The 19,675-nt window shown below is 37.9% G+C and overlaps 1 protein-coding gene across 13 annotated transcripts in view; it reads left to right on the forward strand.

The window, feature by feature from the left end:
* Positions 1 to 19,675, forward strand: part of EXOC6B (exocyst complex component 6B) — a 721,405-nt gene that overhangs the window by 468,282 nt on the left and 233,448 nt on the right. Inside the window, exon 20 of one of the 13 annotated variants that reach the window (XM_049696145.1) lies at positions 3,156 to 4,489. The exons of the other annotated variants lie outside the window; for them this stretch is intronic. Coding sequence (XP_049552102.1) covers positions 3,156 to 3,167 — 12 coding nt within the window. The 3' untranslated portion in view covers positions 3,168 to 4,489. Of the gene's footprint in view, positions 1 to 3,155; positions 4,490 to 19,675 lie in introns of those variants that run through there. 13 annotated transcript variants of the gene reach the window in all.

The raw sequence follows: 19,675 nt of genomic DNA on the forward strand, positions 1-19,675 counted from the left end.
TCCAGTAGTTGAGATGGTGACAGTATCAATAAGATAGATAACCTATAAAGAAGAGCAATTTTAGGACTAGGTAATGAATTTATATTTGGACATAACTGTGAGGTCGTTTAATATGTACTTATTCTTAGGATTGCAGTGCTATGCTTATGGCATTTTGTAAAATATTTGGAATAGACAGACCTAAATGGTTCCTTTTACTGATAATGATTCTATGTCTTTCAACTTTGTCCTTTTACAGAAAAGCTAGTGGAGAGGTTATTGCTTTGTACTTAATGAAAGCGTATTTCTGATATTGAAATTTCTTAAATGTGTTCACTCTGTAGGATGTGAGTAGCATCTATATTTTATATATTGTTGGTGGTAGGTTATATAGCAAGAATTACTGACCTTTGTCATTATGATTCCAGGTATCTTTTTTCACTTACAAGAGATGGAATAGGATTCCAGATCAGAATAGCACTCAAGGCTCTCATTTTTATTTTAGAAAAAGAAATATCTTAAATGAGGCCAAATGCAAAAACAGAAAGAGTTAAGTGGAAATGTTTTGATTTATAGATTTTACAATAATCTTTACATTGCTATATCTGGGAAATAAGCCTTTTGAGGTTGTTTCTCCCCAAATAGATTTTATTTATTTAACAAAAACATATGCACCTACAGTATACACCAACTGTTCTAAGTTACTTTACAAATATTAATTGTTTTAGAACCCTGTGAGATTGGTAGCATTTTACTCATTTAATGGATGAGGAAACTAAAGCATAGAGAACTTAATTAAATTGCCCAAGGTCACACAGCTGGTAAGTGGAAGAGGTAGGATTTTGCTCCTCTAGTTCCTGAGTAAAAGCATCACCAACCTTTTACAGAATTAACCTAGTGTTTCTTAAAAACCAATGTTTCTCTAGACAACATTGTGGAAGTTAAATAAAATTAGGCTTTAGAAAACATTTTAAATGAAAATTCTGGTCCTTTGACTCTGTGTTTGTATACTTGCTTCAGATATCCATGTAGCAAAACTCTAAACTGTGATCTTTTTCCAAAGAAGACATACAGATGGCCAACAGGCACATGAAAAGATGCTCAATATTGCTAATCATTAGAAAAATGCAAATCAAGACTGCAATGAGGTATCACCTCACACCAGTCAAAATGGCTGTCATCAAAAAGTCTACAAATAATAAATGCTGGAGAGAGTGTGGAGAAAAAGGAACCATCCTACACTGTTGGTAGGAATGTAAATTTGTGCAGCCGCTATGGAAAACAGTATGTAGGTTCCTTAAAAACTGCACATGCATGCATACACACATACACACACACACACACACACACACACACACAATGGAACATTACTCAACCATAAAGAAGAATGAAATGATGCCATTTGCAGCAACATGGATGGACCTAGAGGCCATCATACTAAGTGAAGTAAGTCAGAGAGAGAAAGACATATTATATGATATCACCTATATGTGGAATCCAAAAAATAATACAAATGAATCTATATACAAGACAGAAACATACTCACAGGCATAGAAAATAAACTTATGGTTCCTAGACGGGAAAGGGAGGCGGGGGAGATAAATCAAGAATATGGGATTAACAGATACAAACTACTATATGTAAAGTAGATAAGCAACAAGGATTTACTGTATAGCACAGGGAATTATATTCAATATCTTGTAATAACCTATAATGGAAAATATTCTTAAAAATTATACATAACTTGATCACTTTGCCATACACCTGAAACTGACACAGTATTGTAAATCAACTATACTTAAATTAAAAAGAAAACAACTTGGATTTGAAGTGTTAATGAGAAGAGAATGCATTAAATGTGAGTTGAAGGTGATTTCTAAAAGAGTAAGGAAAAAGTATATATACTGGTCTATAAGAACATATCTTTCTCAATATTGATAACTACAGACCCAAATTTCAGAATTATCATATTCTTCCCTCCGGTGTTTTTCCAATCAAGTTTTAATGTATCTTCATAGTCTAATGCCTTAGATAAATTACTAATAATGCAGTTCTAATTCAATTACCTTTCCTTTGCATTGTTTAGTCTATTTTATTATGTGCATAACTTTAGAATAACATGAGCTCCTAGAATTTGAAATTTAGCTCAACGAATATTTATTGAACACCTGATATGTGCTCAGTGATACGCTGTGCTGCCTGGTAATAAAGACGAAATCGCTTTTCCAAGGAAGAATATAGTGTAATGATTTGAGTATTGCTGATTTAACTGCACAGGATGCATTTGTAATCCAGTAATCCTAAAGATGCCGTTTAAAAGTAATTCATCACTAAGATAAGCTGATATCAGTAAATAAAGAGATTTACTTGGGGTTTAATTCTTTGCCCTCACTAAAGATCTAGGTAAGAGCACAACCTGATCCTGCTTCTGTTCTTACAGCCACATCAGAAAAGAGCAACTCCTTAATTCCATGTCCAGTATTGGTAGAGGTAATGTGCAGTAAAATTTAAAGGACTAAGCTAGTCCTCAAAATAATTTTTTAAAATTTATTATGAAATTGTTGGTGAAACTTATTTGAAGCCATGATAATAATTCTGGAAAAGTATGGGCAAAGTGAGAGTTTCTGTACTAGGTAAGAGTACTCAATAACTGAAAAATGGTATTGTGGTCTTCTTAATGCTCTAGGAAGTTAAATCAGGCAGGCTGAACTATTTGATCTTTTGGTCTCTACTATGATTTATGATTATAATAGTACACGACACCTGACAAGACAGATTTTAGTATCCCTCTTTTACAGTGGAGGAACTTAGGACACTTACGGTAAAGTACCTTGTTCCCATAGCCGTGAATTGGTTGGCCCCCAAATCAGTCTCAAATCTCTGGCTTTAAAGTTTGTTCTCTTAAGTGCACAATGTATTATAGTGCTCATTGGCAGGATTGGCATTATTGGCAGCTCAGTTTCTTTGAACAGTTTTACCAAAAGAGAAATTCAGGATTTCTTCTTGCTTTTAAAATTTTCCCTTTAATTAAGATTTTTCATTTCGTTCAGTGGACGTTGGTTGCTAGTGAGATGATATCTAAGTGAGTTACAAAGTTAAACTTCCCTCTGGTGTAACTTTTCAAGACTAAGGAGTTTCTATAGGTTCTATTTTCCATTTACATCTTTTTTTCTCAGACTTTATCATAAAGAGTATTCAAGACTTGTAGGGAGAAACATCTCTTCCATCCATACACTTGGAAGCAAAGACCAACTTTATAGATGAGCAGAAGATGTTGACTACATCAACAGTTTATTTTTGGTTTCTTATAAAACTCTACAGGTAAGAAGATGAAGAAATTTAACCTGATCTCAGGGGAGTGTGTGTGCGTGTGTGTGTGTGTGGTTTTTAAAGCAATCATATCATAACATACTTCTAAATAAATTTTGTCCTTCATTATAGTCTTCTTGGAAAGCTATTACAGTTTTCTCCAAAACAGTATATTTAGAGACACTTTGTGAATCGTGTCATTTTGTAATTATTATCCCAAAGAGTGTTATTCAGTTTAGTTATTTCTTCATCCATGAAATATTTGTTAAATGCCTATAGATTGCAAGGAACCATGCTTAAGCGATCTCCCATCTTATTCTTCAGTCTTGGCTCTAAACCACGGCACTATTGACATTTTGGGCTGGGTAATTCTTTGCTAAGGGGGCTGTGCACTGTGGGATGTTTTACAGTATCCCTGGCCTCTACCCATTAGATGCCAGTAGTCCCCCTGCCAATATAGTGATATCCAAAAATGTTTCCAGACGTTGCCAAATGTCCCTGGAGAGCAAAATCATTCCCAGTTGGGAATCTCTGCTCTAATGTCTGAATTAAAAATTAAAAAGGAAAAAAAAAAACACAGACAGTGAGTAATTGCTCCCACTGAAGATGATAAAAGCAATGGCTATGAAAAGTGTTCTAAAAGACAAGTTTCAGGAACACTGGGAGAATGATTAGCACTATTGTATAACCTCCTGTCATTACCTAAGTTCTGAAACGTGTATTAAAAGAACTAGACCACTTTATGCTTGTATTGTATCATTACTTGTCCTCGATGCTTTATTCATTTCTCCTAATGTGGCCTGTTTGCTTTTAATCAGACTTGTTTAATCATCTAAAACAATCTTTAACTTAAAAAATGTTTCAGTTATCTTCCAATATCTTCATTTTTTTAATCTGCCTTTTCCATTTGGGGTAAGGGCAGGAATAGTCCACTGAAAACAATTGGGTGCTCATTTGACAGAAAGTACCAGAATATTTCTAAGCATCAAATGTAATGACATCAGGATATGTGACTCCATGATGATTTTTAGAAAAGTTCTTAGAATGATGACAGTGTCATTGGAACCAAACAAAAACTAAAAATAACTTTTTCTTGTTGTTTGCTTCTGCTCTTAAAGGTATGAAACTAGTGAAATTGTATTAAAATGCTCTAAATCAGCATAAAATTCAAATATAATTACCACTAATTACAAAGACCTATTATTTGATATCCTTAAATCTGGCTTCATCAACTTTTATGTGAAATCATCTGAAATTTATGTGAAAATTTAAATTTGAGATTTCTAGGAAAGATGGCTGATTGAACTGATTGCCCTACCTGAAACACTCTGAAATGGACATAAAGAAGCAAAAATAGAGATGTAAGCTTCAGCTATAGATGAAACTATAGGAGTAACCTTAGCTCCATTCTATTTATTGCAAAGACTGTTTTCTAGATATTAACTTAGAGATAGAAGCATTACGGATACAAGTGGCAAATACCAAATTGGGGCTGATTTTCATACTTCAGAATATGAGATGACAGGGGGGTGAAGCTGTTAGAGGGTCATGCTGTACTATGTTTTTCTCAACCTAACTTCCTTTTGTAGAAAAATCCTTCCACTTGTGCTGCTAGCTCTGAAATAGATAATGGCTAAAATCTGAACTACCCACATGTAATCAATTCAGAACAAGAGAGTTATCGAATTTGATAAGAAAGTATTTGGAGATAAAATATTTGAGATTAGGTCATCTCTACTAGATTCACTCTTTTCTACGAACCTCTCGCTCCTTTGCAGGGCATATAAAGGAGTGAACACAGACATTATAGCCAATCAATTTCTAGCTTTCCAGCTCAGAGTATAAAGTATGTCTTAAAAAATGACTGAGAAGCAGAAGAATCCAACCACGCTAATCATAATAAATAGCAGATAGAATCAAATTGCTCCTTTTCTTAGCTAAATGACAGGCACAGCTTAGAACCTGTATATGAGTGCTACCAAAAATAAATAAAATACATGGAACATAAAAGGCAAATGAGGAATATATTTTGAAAGAACTACCTCAAGAAACTAAAGAACACTTAAAGAAAAAATAATTTTCAACATTCTCAAGGGGATAAAAGTGACTGTAGACTCTATGATAAGAGATCAAAGAAGAGATTTAAGAGATTAAGATACAGATAAAAGGACACCAAAGTTAGATTAAAAGAGAGCAGGCAGAGGGGGATGGGTAAAACTATAAAAATAATTAAAACCACATTAGATACAGGAAGATGTAGAGTCAATGATGCAGCAGATGGACTTAATAACTTAAAGGAAATGCTTGAGAAAAATCACACATAATGCAGTGAGAAAGATTAAAAACTATTAGTGGAAATTTATTGATACAGAAGGGAAAAAAATCATCCCTGAAATAAAGGACCTCAACCTACAGGTTGAAAGAGTTTACTAAATACCAGGAAAAAGTAATACAGACTTAGACTTCTCCGGGTAACTTTTTTTTTTTTTTTTTTTTAACATCTTTATTGGGGTATAATTGCTTTACATTGGTGTGTTAGTTTCTGCTTTATAACAAAGTGAATCAGTCATACATAAACATATGTTCCCATATGTCTTCCCTGTTGCGTCTCCCTCCCTCCCACCCTCCCTATCCCACCCCTCCAGGCTGTCACAAAGCACCGAGCCAATATCCCTGTGCCATGTGGCTGCTTCCCACTAGCTATCTACCTTACTGCCTTTGTTAGTGTGTATATGCCCATGACTCTCTCTCGCCCTGTCACAGCTCACCCTTCCCCCTCCCCATAACCTCAAGTCCGTTCTCTAAGAGGTCTGCGTCTTTATTCCTGCTTTACCCCTAGGTTCTTCATGACATTTTTTTCTTAAATTCCATATATATGTGTTAGCATACGGTATTTGTCTTTTTCTTTCTGACTTACTTCACACTGTATGACAGACTCTAGGTCTATCCACCTCATCACAAATAGCTCAATTTCGTTTCTTTTTATGGCTGAGTAATATTCCATTGTATATATGTGCAACATCTTCTTTATCCATTCATCCGATGACGGGCACTTAGGTTGTTTCCATCTCCGGGCTATTGTAAATAGAGCTGCAATGAACATTTTGGTACATGACTCTTTTTGAATTTTGGTTTTCTCAGGGTATATGCCCAGTAGTGGGATTGCTGGGTCATATGGTAGTTCTATTTGTAGTTTTTTAAGGAACCTCCATACTGTTCTCCATAGTGGCTGAACCAATTCACATTCCCATCAGCAGTGCAAGAGTGTTCCCTTTTCTCCACACCCTCTCCAGCATTTATTGTTTCTAGATTTTTTGATGATGGCCATTCTGACTGGTGTGAGATGATATCTCATTGTAGTTTTGATTTGCATTTCTCTAATGATTAATGATGTTGAGCATTCTTTCATGTGTTTGTTGGCAGTCTGTATATCTTCTTTGGAGAAATGTCTATTTAGGTCTTCTGCCCATTTTTGGATTGGGTTGTTTGTTTTCTTGTTATTGAGCTGCATGAGCTGCTTGTAAATTTTGGAGATTAATCCTTTGTCGGTTGCTTCATTTGCAAATATTTTCTCCCATTCTGAGGGTTGTCTTTTGGTCTTGTTTATGGTTTCCTTTGCTGTGCAAAAGCTTTGAAGTTTCATTAGGTCCCATTTGTTTATTTTTGTTTTTATTTCCATTACTCTAGGAGGTGGGTCAAAAAGGATCTTGCTTTGATTTATGTCATAGAGTGTTCTGCCTATGTTTTCCTCTAAGAGTTTGATAGTTTCTGGCCTTACATTTAGGTCTTTAATCCATTTTGAGCTTATTTTTGTGTATGGTGTTAGGGAGTGATCTAATCTCATACTTTTACATGTACCTGTCCAGTTTTCCCAGCACCACTTATTGAAGAGGCTGTCCTTTCTCCATTGTACATTACTGCCACCTTTATCAAAGATAAGGTGTCCATATGTGCATGGGTTTATCTCTGGGCTTTCTATCCTGTTCCATTGATCTATCTTTCTGTTTTTGTGCCAGTACCATACCGTCTTGATGACTGTCGCTTTGTAGTATAGTCTGAAGTCAGGGAGCCTGATTCCTCCAGTTCCTTCTTTCGTTCTCAAGATTGCTTTGGCTATTCGGGGTCTTTTGTGTTTCCATACAAATTGTGAAATTTTTTGTTCTAGTTCTGTGAAAAATGCCAGTGGTAGTTTGATAGGGATTGCATTGAATCTATAGATTGCTTTGGGTAGTAGAGTCATTTTCACAATGTTGATTCTTCCAATCCAAGAACATGGTATATCTCTCCATCTATTTATATCATCTTTAATTTCTTTCATCAGTGTCTTATAATTTTCTGCATACAGGTCTTTTGTCTCCTTAGGTAGGTTTATTCCTAGATATTTTATTCTTTTTGTTGCAATGGTAAATGGGAGTGTTTTCTTGATTTCACTTTCAGATTTTTCATCATTAGTATATAGGAATGCCAGAGATTTCTGTGCATTAATTTTGTATCCTGCCACTTTACCAAATTCATTGATTAGCTCTAGTAGTTTTCTGGTAGCATCTTTAGGGTTCTCTATGTATAGGATCATGTCATCTGCAAACAGTGACAGCTTTACTTCTTCTTTTCCGATTTGGATTCCTTTTATTTCCTTTTCTTCTCTGATTGCTGTGGCTAAAACTTCCAAAACAATGTTGAATAATAGTGGTGAGAGTGGGCAACCTTGTCTTGTTCCTGATCTTAGTGGAAATGCTTTCAGTTTTTCACCATTGAGGATGATGTTTGCTGTGGGCTTGTCATATATGGCCTTTATTATGTTGAGGAAAGTTCCCTCTATGCCTACTTTCTGCAGGGATTTTATCATAAATGGGTGTTGAATTTTGTCAGAAGCTTTCTCTGCATCTATTGAGATGATCATATGGTTTTTCTCCTTCAATTTGTTAATATGGTTTATCACATTGATAGATTTGCGTATATTGAAGAATCCTTGCATTCCTGGAATAAACCCCACTTGATCATGGTGTATGATCCTTTTAATGTGCTGTTGGATTCTGTTTGCTAGTATTTTGTTGAGGATTTTTGCATCTATGTTCATCAGTGATATTGGCCTGTAGTTTTCTTTCTTTGTGACATCCTTGTCTGGTTTTGGTATCAAGGTGATGGTGGCCTCGTAGAAGGAGTTAGGGAGTGGTCCTCCCTCTGCTATATTTTGGAAGAGTTTGAGAAGGATAGGTGTTAGCTCTTCTCTAAATGTTTGATAGAATTCGCCTGTGAAGCCATCTGGTCCTGGGCTTTTCTTTGTTGGAAGATTTTTAATCACAGTTTCAATTTCAGTGCTTGTGATTTGTCTGTTCATATTTTCTATTTCTTCCTGATTCAGTCTTGGCAGGTTGTGCATTTCTAAGAATTTGTCCATTTCTTCCAGATTGTCCATTTTATTGGCATAGAGTTGCTTGTAGTAATCTCTCATGATCTCTTTTATCTCTGCAGTGTCAGTTGTTACCTCTCGTTTTTCATTTCTAATTCTATTGATTTGAGTCTTCTCCCTTTTTTTCTTGATGAGTCTGGCTAGTGGTTTATCTATTTTGTTTATCTTCTCAAAGAACCAGCTTTTAGTTTTATTGATCTTTGCTATTGTTTCCTTCATTTCTTTTTCATTTATTTCTGATCTGATTTTTATGATTTCTTTCCTTCTGCTAGCTTTGGGGTTTTTTTGTTCTTCTTTCTCTAATTGCTTGAGGTGCAAGGTTAGGTTGTTTATTCGAGATGTTTCCTGCTTCTTAAGGTGGGCTTGTATTGCTATAAACTTCCCCCTTAGAACTGCTTTTGCTGCATCCCACAGGTTTTGGGTCGTTGTGTCTCCATTGTCATTTGTTTCTAGGTATTTTTTGATTTCCTCTTTGATTTCTTCAGTGATCTCTTCATTATTAAGTAGTGTATTGTTTAGCCTCCATGTGTTTGTATTTTTTACAGATCTTTTCCTGTAATTGATATCTAGTCTCATGGCGTTGTGGTCAGAAAAGATACTTGATACAATTTCAATTTTCTTAAATTTACCAAGGCTTGATTTGTGACCTAAGATATGATCTATCCTGGAGAATGTTCCATGAGCACTTGAGAAAAATGTGTATTCTGTTGTTTTTGGATGGAGTGTCCTATAAATATCAATTAAGTCCATCTTGTTTAATGTATCATTTAAAGCTTGTGTTTCCTTATTTATTTTCATTTTGGATGATCTGTCCATGGGTGAAAGTGGGGTGTTTAAGTCCCCTACTATGAATGTGTTACTGTCGATTTCCCCTTTTATGGCTGTTAGTATTTGCCTTATGTATTGAGGTGCTCCTATGTTGGGTGCATAAATATTTACAATTGTTATATCTTCTTCTTGGATCGATCCCTTGATCATTATGTAGTGTCCTTCTTTGTCTCTTTTAATAGTCCTTATTTTAAAGTCTATTTTGTCTGATATGAGAATTGCTACTCCAGCTTTCTTTTGGTTTCCATTTGCATGGAATATCTTTTTCCATCCCCTTACTTTCAGTCTGTATGTGTCTCTAGGTCTGAAGTGGGTCTCTTGTAGACAGCATATATAAGGGTCTTGTTTTTGTATCCATTCAGCTAATCTGTGTCTTTTGGTGGGAGCATTTAGTCCATTTACATTTAAGGTAATTATCGATATGTATGTTCCTATTCCCATTTTCTAAATTGTTTTGGGTTCGTTATTATAGGTCTTTTCCTTCTCTTGTGTTTCTTGCCTAGAGTAGTTCCTTTAGCATTTGTTGTAAAGCTGGTTTGGTGGTGCTGAACTCTCTCAGCTTTTGCTTGTCTGTAAAGGTTTTAATTTCTCCATCAAATCTGAATGAGATCCTTGCTGGGTAGAGTAGTCTTGGCTGCAGGTTTTTCTCCTTCATCACTTTCAGTATGTCCTGCCACTCCCTTCTGGCTTGTAGGGTTTCTGCTGAGAGATCAGCTGTTAACCTTATGGGGATTCCCTTATGTGTTATTTGTTGTTTTTCCCTTGCTGCTTTTAATATGCTTTCTTTGTATTTAATTTTTGACAGTTTGATTAATATGTGTCTTGGCGTATTTCTCCTTGTATTTATCTTGTATGGGACTCTCTGTGCTTCCTGGACTTGATTAACTATTTCCTTTCCCATATTAGGGAAGTTTTCAACTATAATCTCTTCAAATATTTTCTCAGTCCCTTTCTTTTTCTCTTCTTCTTCTGGAACCCCTGTAATTCGAATGTTGGTGCGTTTAATGTTGTCCCAGAGGTCTCTGAGACTGTCCTCAGTTCTTTTCATTCTTTTTTCTTTATTCTGCTCTGCTGTAGTTATTTCCACTATTTTATCTTCCAGGTCACTTATCCGTTCTTCTGCCTCAGTTACTCTGCTATTGATCCCATCTAGAGTACTTTTAATTTCATTTATTGTGTTGTTCATCGTTGCTTGTTTCATCTTTAGTTCTTCTAGGTCCTTGTTAACTGATTCTTGCATTTTGTCCAATCTATTGTCCATTCTATCTCCAAGATTTCGGATCAACCTTACTATCATTATTCTGAATTCTCTTTCAGGTAGACTGCCTATTTCCTCTTCATTTGTTAGGTCTGGTGCATTTTTATCTTGCTCCTTTATCTGCTGTGTGTTTTTCTGTCTTCTCATTTTGCTTATCTTACTGTGTTTGGGGTCTCCTTTTTGCAGACTGCAGGTTTGTAGTTCCTCCTGTTTTTGATGTCTGTCTCCAGTGGCTAAGGTTGGTTCAGTGGGTTGTGTAGGCTTCCTGGTGGAGGGGACTAGTGCCTGTGTTGTGGTGGATGAGGCTGGATCTTGTCTCTCTAGTGGGCAGGTTCACGTCTGGTGGTGTGTTTGGGGGTGTCTGTGGCCTTATTATGATTTTAGGCAGCCTCTCTGCTAATGGGTGGTGTTGTGTTCCTGTTTTGCTAGTTGTTTGGCATAGGTTTTCCAGCACTGTGGCTTGCTGGTCGTTGAGTGAAGCTGGGTGCTGGTGTTAAGATGGAGGTCTCTGGGAGATTTTCGCCGTTTGATATTATGTGGAGCTGGGAGGTCTCTTGTTGATCAGTGTCCTGAAGTTGGCTGTCCTACCTCAGAGGCAGAGCCCTGCCTCCTGGCTGGAGCACCAAAAGCTTTTCATCCACAGGCTCAGGATAAAAGGGAGAAAAAGTAGAGGGAATTAGTAGAAGTATGAGGAAAGAAAGAAGGAAAGGAGGGTAGGAAGGAAGGAAGAAAGAAAGAAAGAAGCAAAGAAGGAAAGAAGGCAAGAAGGAAAGAAAGGAGGGAGGGAGGGAGGGAGGAAGGAAGGAAGGAGGGAAAGAAGGAAAAAAGAAAGAAAGAAGATACAGTAAAAATAAAATAAAGTATAATAAAGTTATTGAATTAAAAAATTCTTATTTAGAAAAAAAAAAAAGGGACGGAAAGAACCTTAGGACAAATGTTGGAAGCAAAGCTATACAGACAAAATCTTACACAGAAGCATACACATACACCCTCACTAAAAGAGGTAAATGGGGAAAAATCCTAAATCTTGCTGTCAGAGACCACCTCCTCAATTTGGGATGATTCGTTGTCTAAAGGAGGGAAGGAAGGACGGAAAGAAAGAAAGAAAGAACGAAGGTAAAGTATAATAAGGTTATTAAAATTAATTATTAAGAAAAAAAAAATTTAAAAAAAAACATGGACGGATAGAACCCTAGGACAAATGGTGGAAGCAAGACTATACAGACAAGCTCTCACATAGAAGCATACACATACACATTCACAAAAAGAGGAAAGGGGAAAAAATCATAGATCTTGCTCCTAAAGTCCACTTCCTTAATTTGGGATGATTGGTTGTCTATTCAGGTATTCCACAGATGCAGGGTACGTCAAGTTGATTGTGGAGCTTTAATCCGCTGCTTCTGAGGCTGCTGGGAGAGATTTCCCTTTCTCTTCTTTGTTCTCACAGCTCCCAGGGCTAAGCTTTGGATTTGGCCCTGCCACTGCGTGTAGATCGCTGGAGGGCGTCTGTTTTTTGGTCAGACAGGATGGGGTTAAAAGAGCCGCTGATTGGGGGCTCTGGCGCACTCAGGCCGGCGGGGACGGAGGGGCACAGAGTGCGGGGCGGGCCTGCGGTGGCAAAGGCCGGCGTGACTTTGCACCAGCCTGAGGCGCGCTGTGCGCTCTCCCGGGGAAGTTGTCCCTGGATCCCGGGAACCCGGCAGTGGCGGGCTGCACAGGCTCCGCGGAAGAGGGGTGTGGAGAGTGACCTGTGCTCGCACACAGGCCCCTCGGTGGCGGCAGCAGCAGCCTTAACGTCTCCCGCCCGCCTCTGGGGTCCGCGCTTTTAGCCTCGGCTTGCGCCCGTCTCTGGATTCCGCGCTTTCAGCCGCGGCTCGCGCCCGTCTCTGGATTCCGCGCTTTCAGCCGCGGCTCGCGCCCGTCTCTGGATTCCGCGCTTTCAGCCGCGGCTCGCGCCCGTCTCTGGATTCCGCGCTTTCAGCCGCGGCTCGCGCCCGTCTCTGGATTCCGCGCTTTCAGCCGCGGCTCGCGCCCGTCTCTGGGGTCCGCGCTTTCAGCCGCGGCTCGCGCCCGTCTCTGGGGTTCGCGCTTTTAGCCGCGGCTCGCGCCTGTCTCTGGAGTTCCTTTAAGCAGCGTTCTTAAACCCCTCTCCTCACGCCCCAGGAAAGAAAGAGGGAAGGAAAATTCTCCTGCCTCTTCTGCAGGTGCAGGCTTTTCCCCGGACTCCCTCCCGGCTAGCTGTGGTGCACTAACCCCTTCAGGCTATGTTCAAGCCGCCAACCCCAGTCCTCTCCCTGCGCTCCGGCCTCAGCTCGCAGCCCCGCCCGCCCCGGCGGGTGAGCAGACAAGCCTCTCGGGCTGGTGAGTTCCGGTCGGCACCGATCCTCTGTGCGGGAATCTCCCCGCTTTGCCCTCCGCACCCGTTGCTGTGCACTCCTCCGCGGCTTCGAAGCTCCCCCCTCCGCCTCCCGCAGTCTCCGCCCGCGAAGGGGCTTCCTAGAGTATGGAAACTTTTCCTCCTTCACAGCTCCCTCCCACTGGTGCAGGTGCCGTCCCTATTCTTTTGTCTCTGTTTTTTCTTTTGCCCTACCCAGGTACGTGGGGAGTTTCTTGCCTTTTGGGAGGTCTGAGGTCTTCTGCCAGCCTTCAGTAGGTGTTCTGTAGGAGTTGTTCCACGTGTAGATGTATTTCTGGTGTATCTGTGGGGAGGAAGGTGATCTCCGCGTCTTACTCTTCCGCCATCTTCCGCCTTCCGAGTTCCGGGTAACTTTTAAGATTAAAAAAATTCCTTAAATGTTACTATAGTAAAAAAACAGGGCTTCCCTGGTGGCACAGTGGTTGAGAGTCTGCCTGCCGATGCAGGGTACACGGGTTCGTGCCCCGGTCTGGGAGGATCGCACATTACCACGGAGCGGCTGGGCCCGTGAGCCATGGCCGCTGAGCCTGTGTGTCCGGAGCCTGTGCTCTGCAACAGGAGAGGCCACAGCAGTGAGAGGCCCACGTACCGCAAAAAAAAAAAAAAAAAAGCCACCTTTTTAAAGTTGGCCTCATATTTTTTTCTCATACCCCAAATGACACTGTAATAATGTCTATAGAATGTTGAAGAAAAAAAAATGACAATTTAAAAAGTAAGAAATTACAGCCTTTATGAACCCTTTCTAAAAATTTACTTGGAAGATAAATCAAAAGAAGAAATCCATAAATGGTAAAATTATCATATAGAAAGACTGGTGGTGAACATGTTAAACACAGAATCAAACAGACTTGGAAAACAGGAATGAAATGTTTGAATTCTTAAATAGAAGATATATAATTTAGAAAAAATGTGATGCTAGTTAACAGGGATTAAAAGTTCAGAAAGAGCCAGCAAAATGGAGATTTTTTAGGGTATGGGTTTGAAAACAAAGGTCATATTAACATGCTAATTACTTCATCATTCCTAGGGGAGTTTAGTTTTGAAGTATATAAATGGAAAAATGTGACTTCAGCATACTAGTGTATGTCATCAGTTGTAAAGAATTTTTTTTTTTTTTTACATTTTAACATATCTGGAATTGGAATGTATCTCCTAATCAATAGTGACTTAACAGTTATAATTGGCACCATATTTTCTTTCATGGTCATTTTAAAATAACAATGCATCTTATAGTTATTCACATTTTTGAGTGCATTAAATATATATTTTAAACATTAAAGTCATCACTAATGGAACTAAAACTGACAATTTTTTGTACTATTTAAATTAATGATTAAAGGGAATAAGGGGAATAAGAGAATTAATAAAATACAGACCAGGGCTTCCCTGGTGGCGCAGTGGTTAAGATCTGCCTGCCAATGCAGGGGACATGGGGTTCGAGCCCTGGTCCGGGAAGATCCCACGTGCCTCGGAGCAACTAAGCCCATGTGCCACAACTACTGAGCCTGCGTTCTAGAGCCCATGCACCGCAGCTACTGAGCCCATGTGCTGCAACTACTGAAGCCCGTGTGCCTAGAGCCTGTGCTCCACAACAAGAGAAACCTCTGCAGTGAGAAGCCCTCGCACCGCAACGAAGAGTAGCCCCTGCTCGCCACAACTTGAGAAAGCCTATGTGCAGCAATGAAGACCCCACGCAGCCAAAAATAAAAAAATAAATGTATTAAAAATAAAACAAAATACAGACCATAAAACAAAAGATTTAAAACAAAAGAAATGCTGTTAAAGGAGACAATAGAAAATAATAATAGTTGAGAGCTCCTTCTATGGAGTCACACTGACCTGTGTTCAAATTGCAAAGTCAGTCAAATTATCTGTGTAATAATGACATGGACAATTAGAAAATTTTCTATTAAACAATTCTATGATTGTAAAAGAAATCAAAAATATAACTTCAGAATATTTTAAAACTAGTGATAATAAAAACAAAATATCTCATAGCCGATGAGCTACAATTAGAAGCATTCTTCAAGGAAAATTTATAACCTGTTTCCAGTTTTAATCTAACAGGAGTTCAAAATGAATATATTTTTTTAATTAATTTATTTATTTATTTATGGCTGTGTTGGGTCCTCGTTTCTGTGCAAGGGCTTTCTCTAGTTGTGGCAAGTGGGGGCCATTCCTCATCGTGGTGCGAGGGCCTCTCACTATCGCGGCCTCTCTTGTTGCAGAGCACAGGCTCCAGACGCGCAGGCTCAGTAATTGTGGCTCACGGGCCCAGCTGCTCCGTGGCATGTGGGATCTTCCCCGACCAGGGCTCGAACCCGTGTCCCCTGCATTGGCAGGCAGACTCTCAACCACTGCGCCACCAATGAATATTTTTTTAAAAAATCAGAAACAAAAGGAAAGCAACAGGAACTAATTAATAATGACAAAACCATTAATTAATTAAATATCAATGGAATTGATAGATTTAATAGCTTTTTCGTTGATAATGTAAAAGTCATTAGTCTAAAGTTGAGGAAATGAAGAAAGCCCAAAATATACAAAATTATAAAAGTAAGAATTGGGAGAACATTGAATGCTGCAACTTTGCACAAATCTGTCTACAAATGTGAAATTTTAGTTGGAAATAGATGATTTTCTGGGAAATTTTAAGCAAATTTAAAAGGAGATAGAATATTTAAACAGAAAAAAGAAACCCATAATGGTAAGAATAAAGCTGTTCTAAAGAATAGTTTATACCGCTTAATTAAAATGCCTTCTAGATGGCTTTGTGGGTGAATTGTCCTTAGCTATCAAGGAACAGATAATATTAATGCTGTTTAAACTGTCCTTGATAATGGAGATGGAAGGCATAATTAACAATTACATTTATGAGACAACGTAATATTGATACAAAAACATGATGTTGAAAAGCAAAAAGAATCTGCAAGTCCACCTCACACAATATTGATGAAGATAATCTTTAAAAATTTTGCAAATGCAATACAGTGCTGTATTAAAGCAACATAGGCCATGGCCAAATAAGAGTCATTCTAGGATGCACGGTTAGTTCAGTATAATTTTCAGGCTATATTGAAAAAAAAGATTAAATTTTTGGATACCTGAAAACACTTGATGTAATTGAATATTCGTTTCTATATAAAACCCTTAGATTTTATATATTTCCATGGATGGATAAATAATACCTTAAAATAAATGTGTGTGTTTAATACAAGACAAACACTATTATTAAATGCTTTTTTCTCTGGAGGTGCTAGCTAAAGCAATTATGTAATAGCAACAAATTTAAATATTGGGAAAAGAAGAGGTAAAATTATTACTACTTGTTGATTATATGGTCCAGTATCTGGACTACCATGAGGCTTACCTAAGGAATAATTGATTAGAAACAAAAAATTACATAAATTAATAAACACATTAATTTGTAGTTTTCCTGTGAATAAACCAGAACCTACAAAATGTAAGGGTGAAAGGATTGCATTAGTAAATGGCAACAAAATGATTGGAACATTTAGTAATAAACATGAAATATGTGAATAATATATTAGGGAATTTATAAAACTCTGAGTATCATAAAATAATCTTTTCATATGTGGTGAGATGTTTGTAATAAAGTCTGTTATCCAGTAATCCAGTACAGTTCAATAAAAATTCTAGTGGGAATTGCATTGGAACTTATAATTAGGTAAAATTTATTTGGAAGAAAGAATGTGAGAAAAGGAATGATCAGTAGAATTCTAAGAAAGAAAATTAGGGAGAACACGATTTTCGTACCTAATCTGGAAGGTTAGAGTCATTCAAACATTAGGCACTTGCAAGGATATGAATATATAGTTCCTGGAAGTAGAGTAGATAATCCAGAAATAGATCCAATACTATTCAGGAATTTGATATATGATCAAGATATCTCAGATCACTGGGAATAAGGATGGACTATGGAATAAATATTGTAACAACCAAGTTAAGATGGGGAAAAATTGATTCCTTTCACTGCCCTTACACCATAGATTTAAATATATGTTTTAAAAAGTCATAACAGTACTAGAAGAAAATGGAGTGGAGATTTTCTCAGCATGGAACAAAACTCAGGGGCCATAAAGAAATGTCTGTTAAATTTGATTATGAAAACTCAGTACTTCTCTGTCAAAATTACCATAATGAGTCCAAAGTCTGGTAGGGACAGACAGGGCTAATTTCCTAAAAAACAAAATGCTCTTATATATTAAGAGCATGTAATATTAAGAGCATGTAATATTAAGAGCATATAAGATGCTTTTTCATATTAAATTAAAATATTACCAATAAAAATGTACAAGATCGGCTTCCGTGGTGGCGTAGTGGTTAAGAATCCGCCTGCCGGGCTTCCCTGGTGGCGCAGTGGTTGAGAGTCCGCCTGCCGATGCAGGGGACACGGGTTCGTGCCCCGTTCCGGGAAGATCCCACATGCCGTGGTGCGGCTAGGCCCGTGAGCCATGGCTGCTGAGACTGCGTGTCCGGAGCCTGTGCTCCGCAACAGGAGAGGCCACAACAGTGAGAGGCCCGCATACCGCAAAAAAAAAAAAAAAAAAAAAAAAGAGTAGCCCCTGGCTTGCCACAACTAGAGTAAGCCCACGCACAGCAACAAAGACTCAATGCAGCCAAAAATAAGTAAATAACTTTGTTAAAAAAATACTTCTATCAGAATATGTGTAATTCCAAAAAGTTAGTTCCAATTCAACCCTGATATTATTTTTTAAAAAAAGTACAAGATCAAGATATACCAGGTATACATATCCAAATATTTTTAATCCTCCAATCCCATAAAATAGTAAAGCAGATATGTATTTTAATGCAAATAAATTAATAACAGTGCAAGGAAACAAGAAAGAATTTTATTGGCATACCAAATATTAAGGGATTTTTGAAATATATTAAAAATATATGAGATTATTTAGAGAAAGAATACTGGAATAAACCATCCTGTAAAGGTCAGGTAGGAAATCACTCTGGTTCCAGTCTGCCAAGCTCAGAGCCAGCATGTCTCTTTCTTCTCTTATATTCCTGCTGACTAGCTCAATTCTAGGGCAATTAGGATAAGGGTACTGAGAACAATCTAAGCAGAAGGCTCCCTGGATTTCTCCAGACTCCAGCCTATTTATATAGTGCTCTAGGAGAGAAAGTCTGTGGTTCCTCCTCTGCACTGATGTTAGTGAGTAGAACTGGCAAGACAACATGGATATCTAACTTCATAGCATCCATGGTAGTACTTCCCAGAAGCTATCTTGAGTTATCAGGATAAGCTTAACACTTTTACACATAAATCATATTCTTTTCCTTCATGTCTTTATTTTTTTCAGTGGCATGACCCCGCTCTCAAACTATGGTTAAAAAGAACATATTTGGCCCAGTTTTCACATACGGTTTATTTCATGCTTTTTTCTCATTGCCATGCTGTGGGGTCTATTGCCAGGGCAACTGGGAATGGAATTATATGCCATGCATCTTTTACTAACACTTTTAACTCCCCTTTGTGTAATTTCTGTTCCCCTAGCTATCCTCATGCGTGTGGTTAAAAGGGTTCAAATCATTCCAAGGTTCTGACAGCATTTTCTAGTAGTCATACTCTCGACTCTCTCCAGAGGGTCTGGTTTTCTTTCCACAAGGTTTGTCTCACCTTCAGAATTCTTTCAAATTTACTGATGACTTCTTAATGTCTTACCCTTTTCCCATAATAGATATCTTTTTAAAATTAATTATTTCTACTCAACACAGTTAATACAAGTAGGAAATGAGCTCTGGGACAATTGTCAGTGTAATTTTGGTTTTTTTGGTGAGCAGTTGGCCCGTTGACCCCTAACACTTTTTTATTTCTATCCAGTGGGCAACTGAGAAGTGCTCTGTGTGTGTAACAAAGTGTGTGGCAACCACAGCTGACTTGACAAGGCAATTCCTACGTAGATACTGCCCCTTAAAGAGGGATGGGCATCACTAACAGCCACAATATAAACTGCCAATACTCTTCCCAGAAGCATGTCCATCCTGTACCACACTCACTGAGGGTGTATTGCTGTAGATATAACCAACATTAACAGAAAGATAAATGGATTCTTAGATACAAAGTTGAACAGACAAATCAAACCAATAATTGAGGAAACCAGCAATATGAAAGGTAGGCATGAAATGACAAAGAGAAGAACTAACATCTGACTTAGAAGAACTTTCAAAAATAAGTTTAACTAAATCCTCAGAGAAATTCAAAAGGAGGGAAAATTTAAAAATTAAAAATATGCTAAGTGAATTTTTTTAAACCTCATTGTGCTAGCTAAATAGAATAGGCACAGCTGAAGAAAAATTATTTTGAAATTAGACTTCTATTACATCTGAAATAGTATTACAGTGGCATAGCAAAATAAAGACACTGTTGGATGTGGAAGAACTTTAGCTTTCCATCTTTCTTGGAAATCACTCAAAAATATATATCAGCAAAATTAAA

The sequence above is a fragment of the Orcinus orca genome, chromosome 13 (genome assembly GCF_937001465.1).
Source record: "Orcinus orca chromosome 13, mOrcOrc1.1, whole genome shotgun sequence".
NCBI classification, from domain to species: Eukaryota; Metazoa; Chordata; class Mammalia; order Artiodactyla; family Delphinidae; genus Orcinus; species Orcinus orca.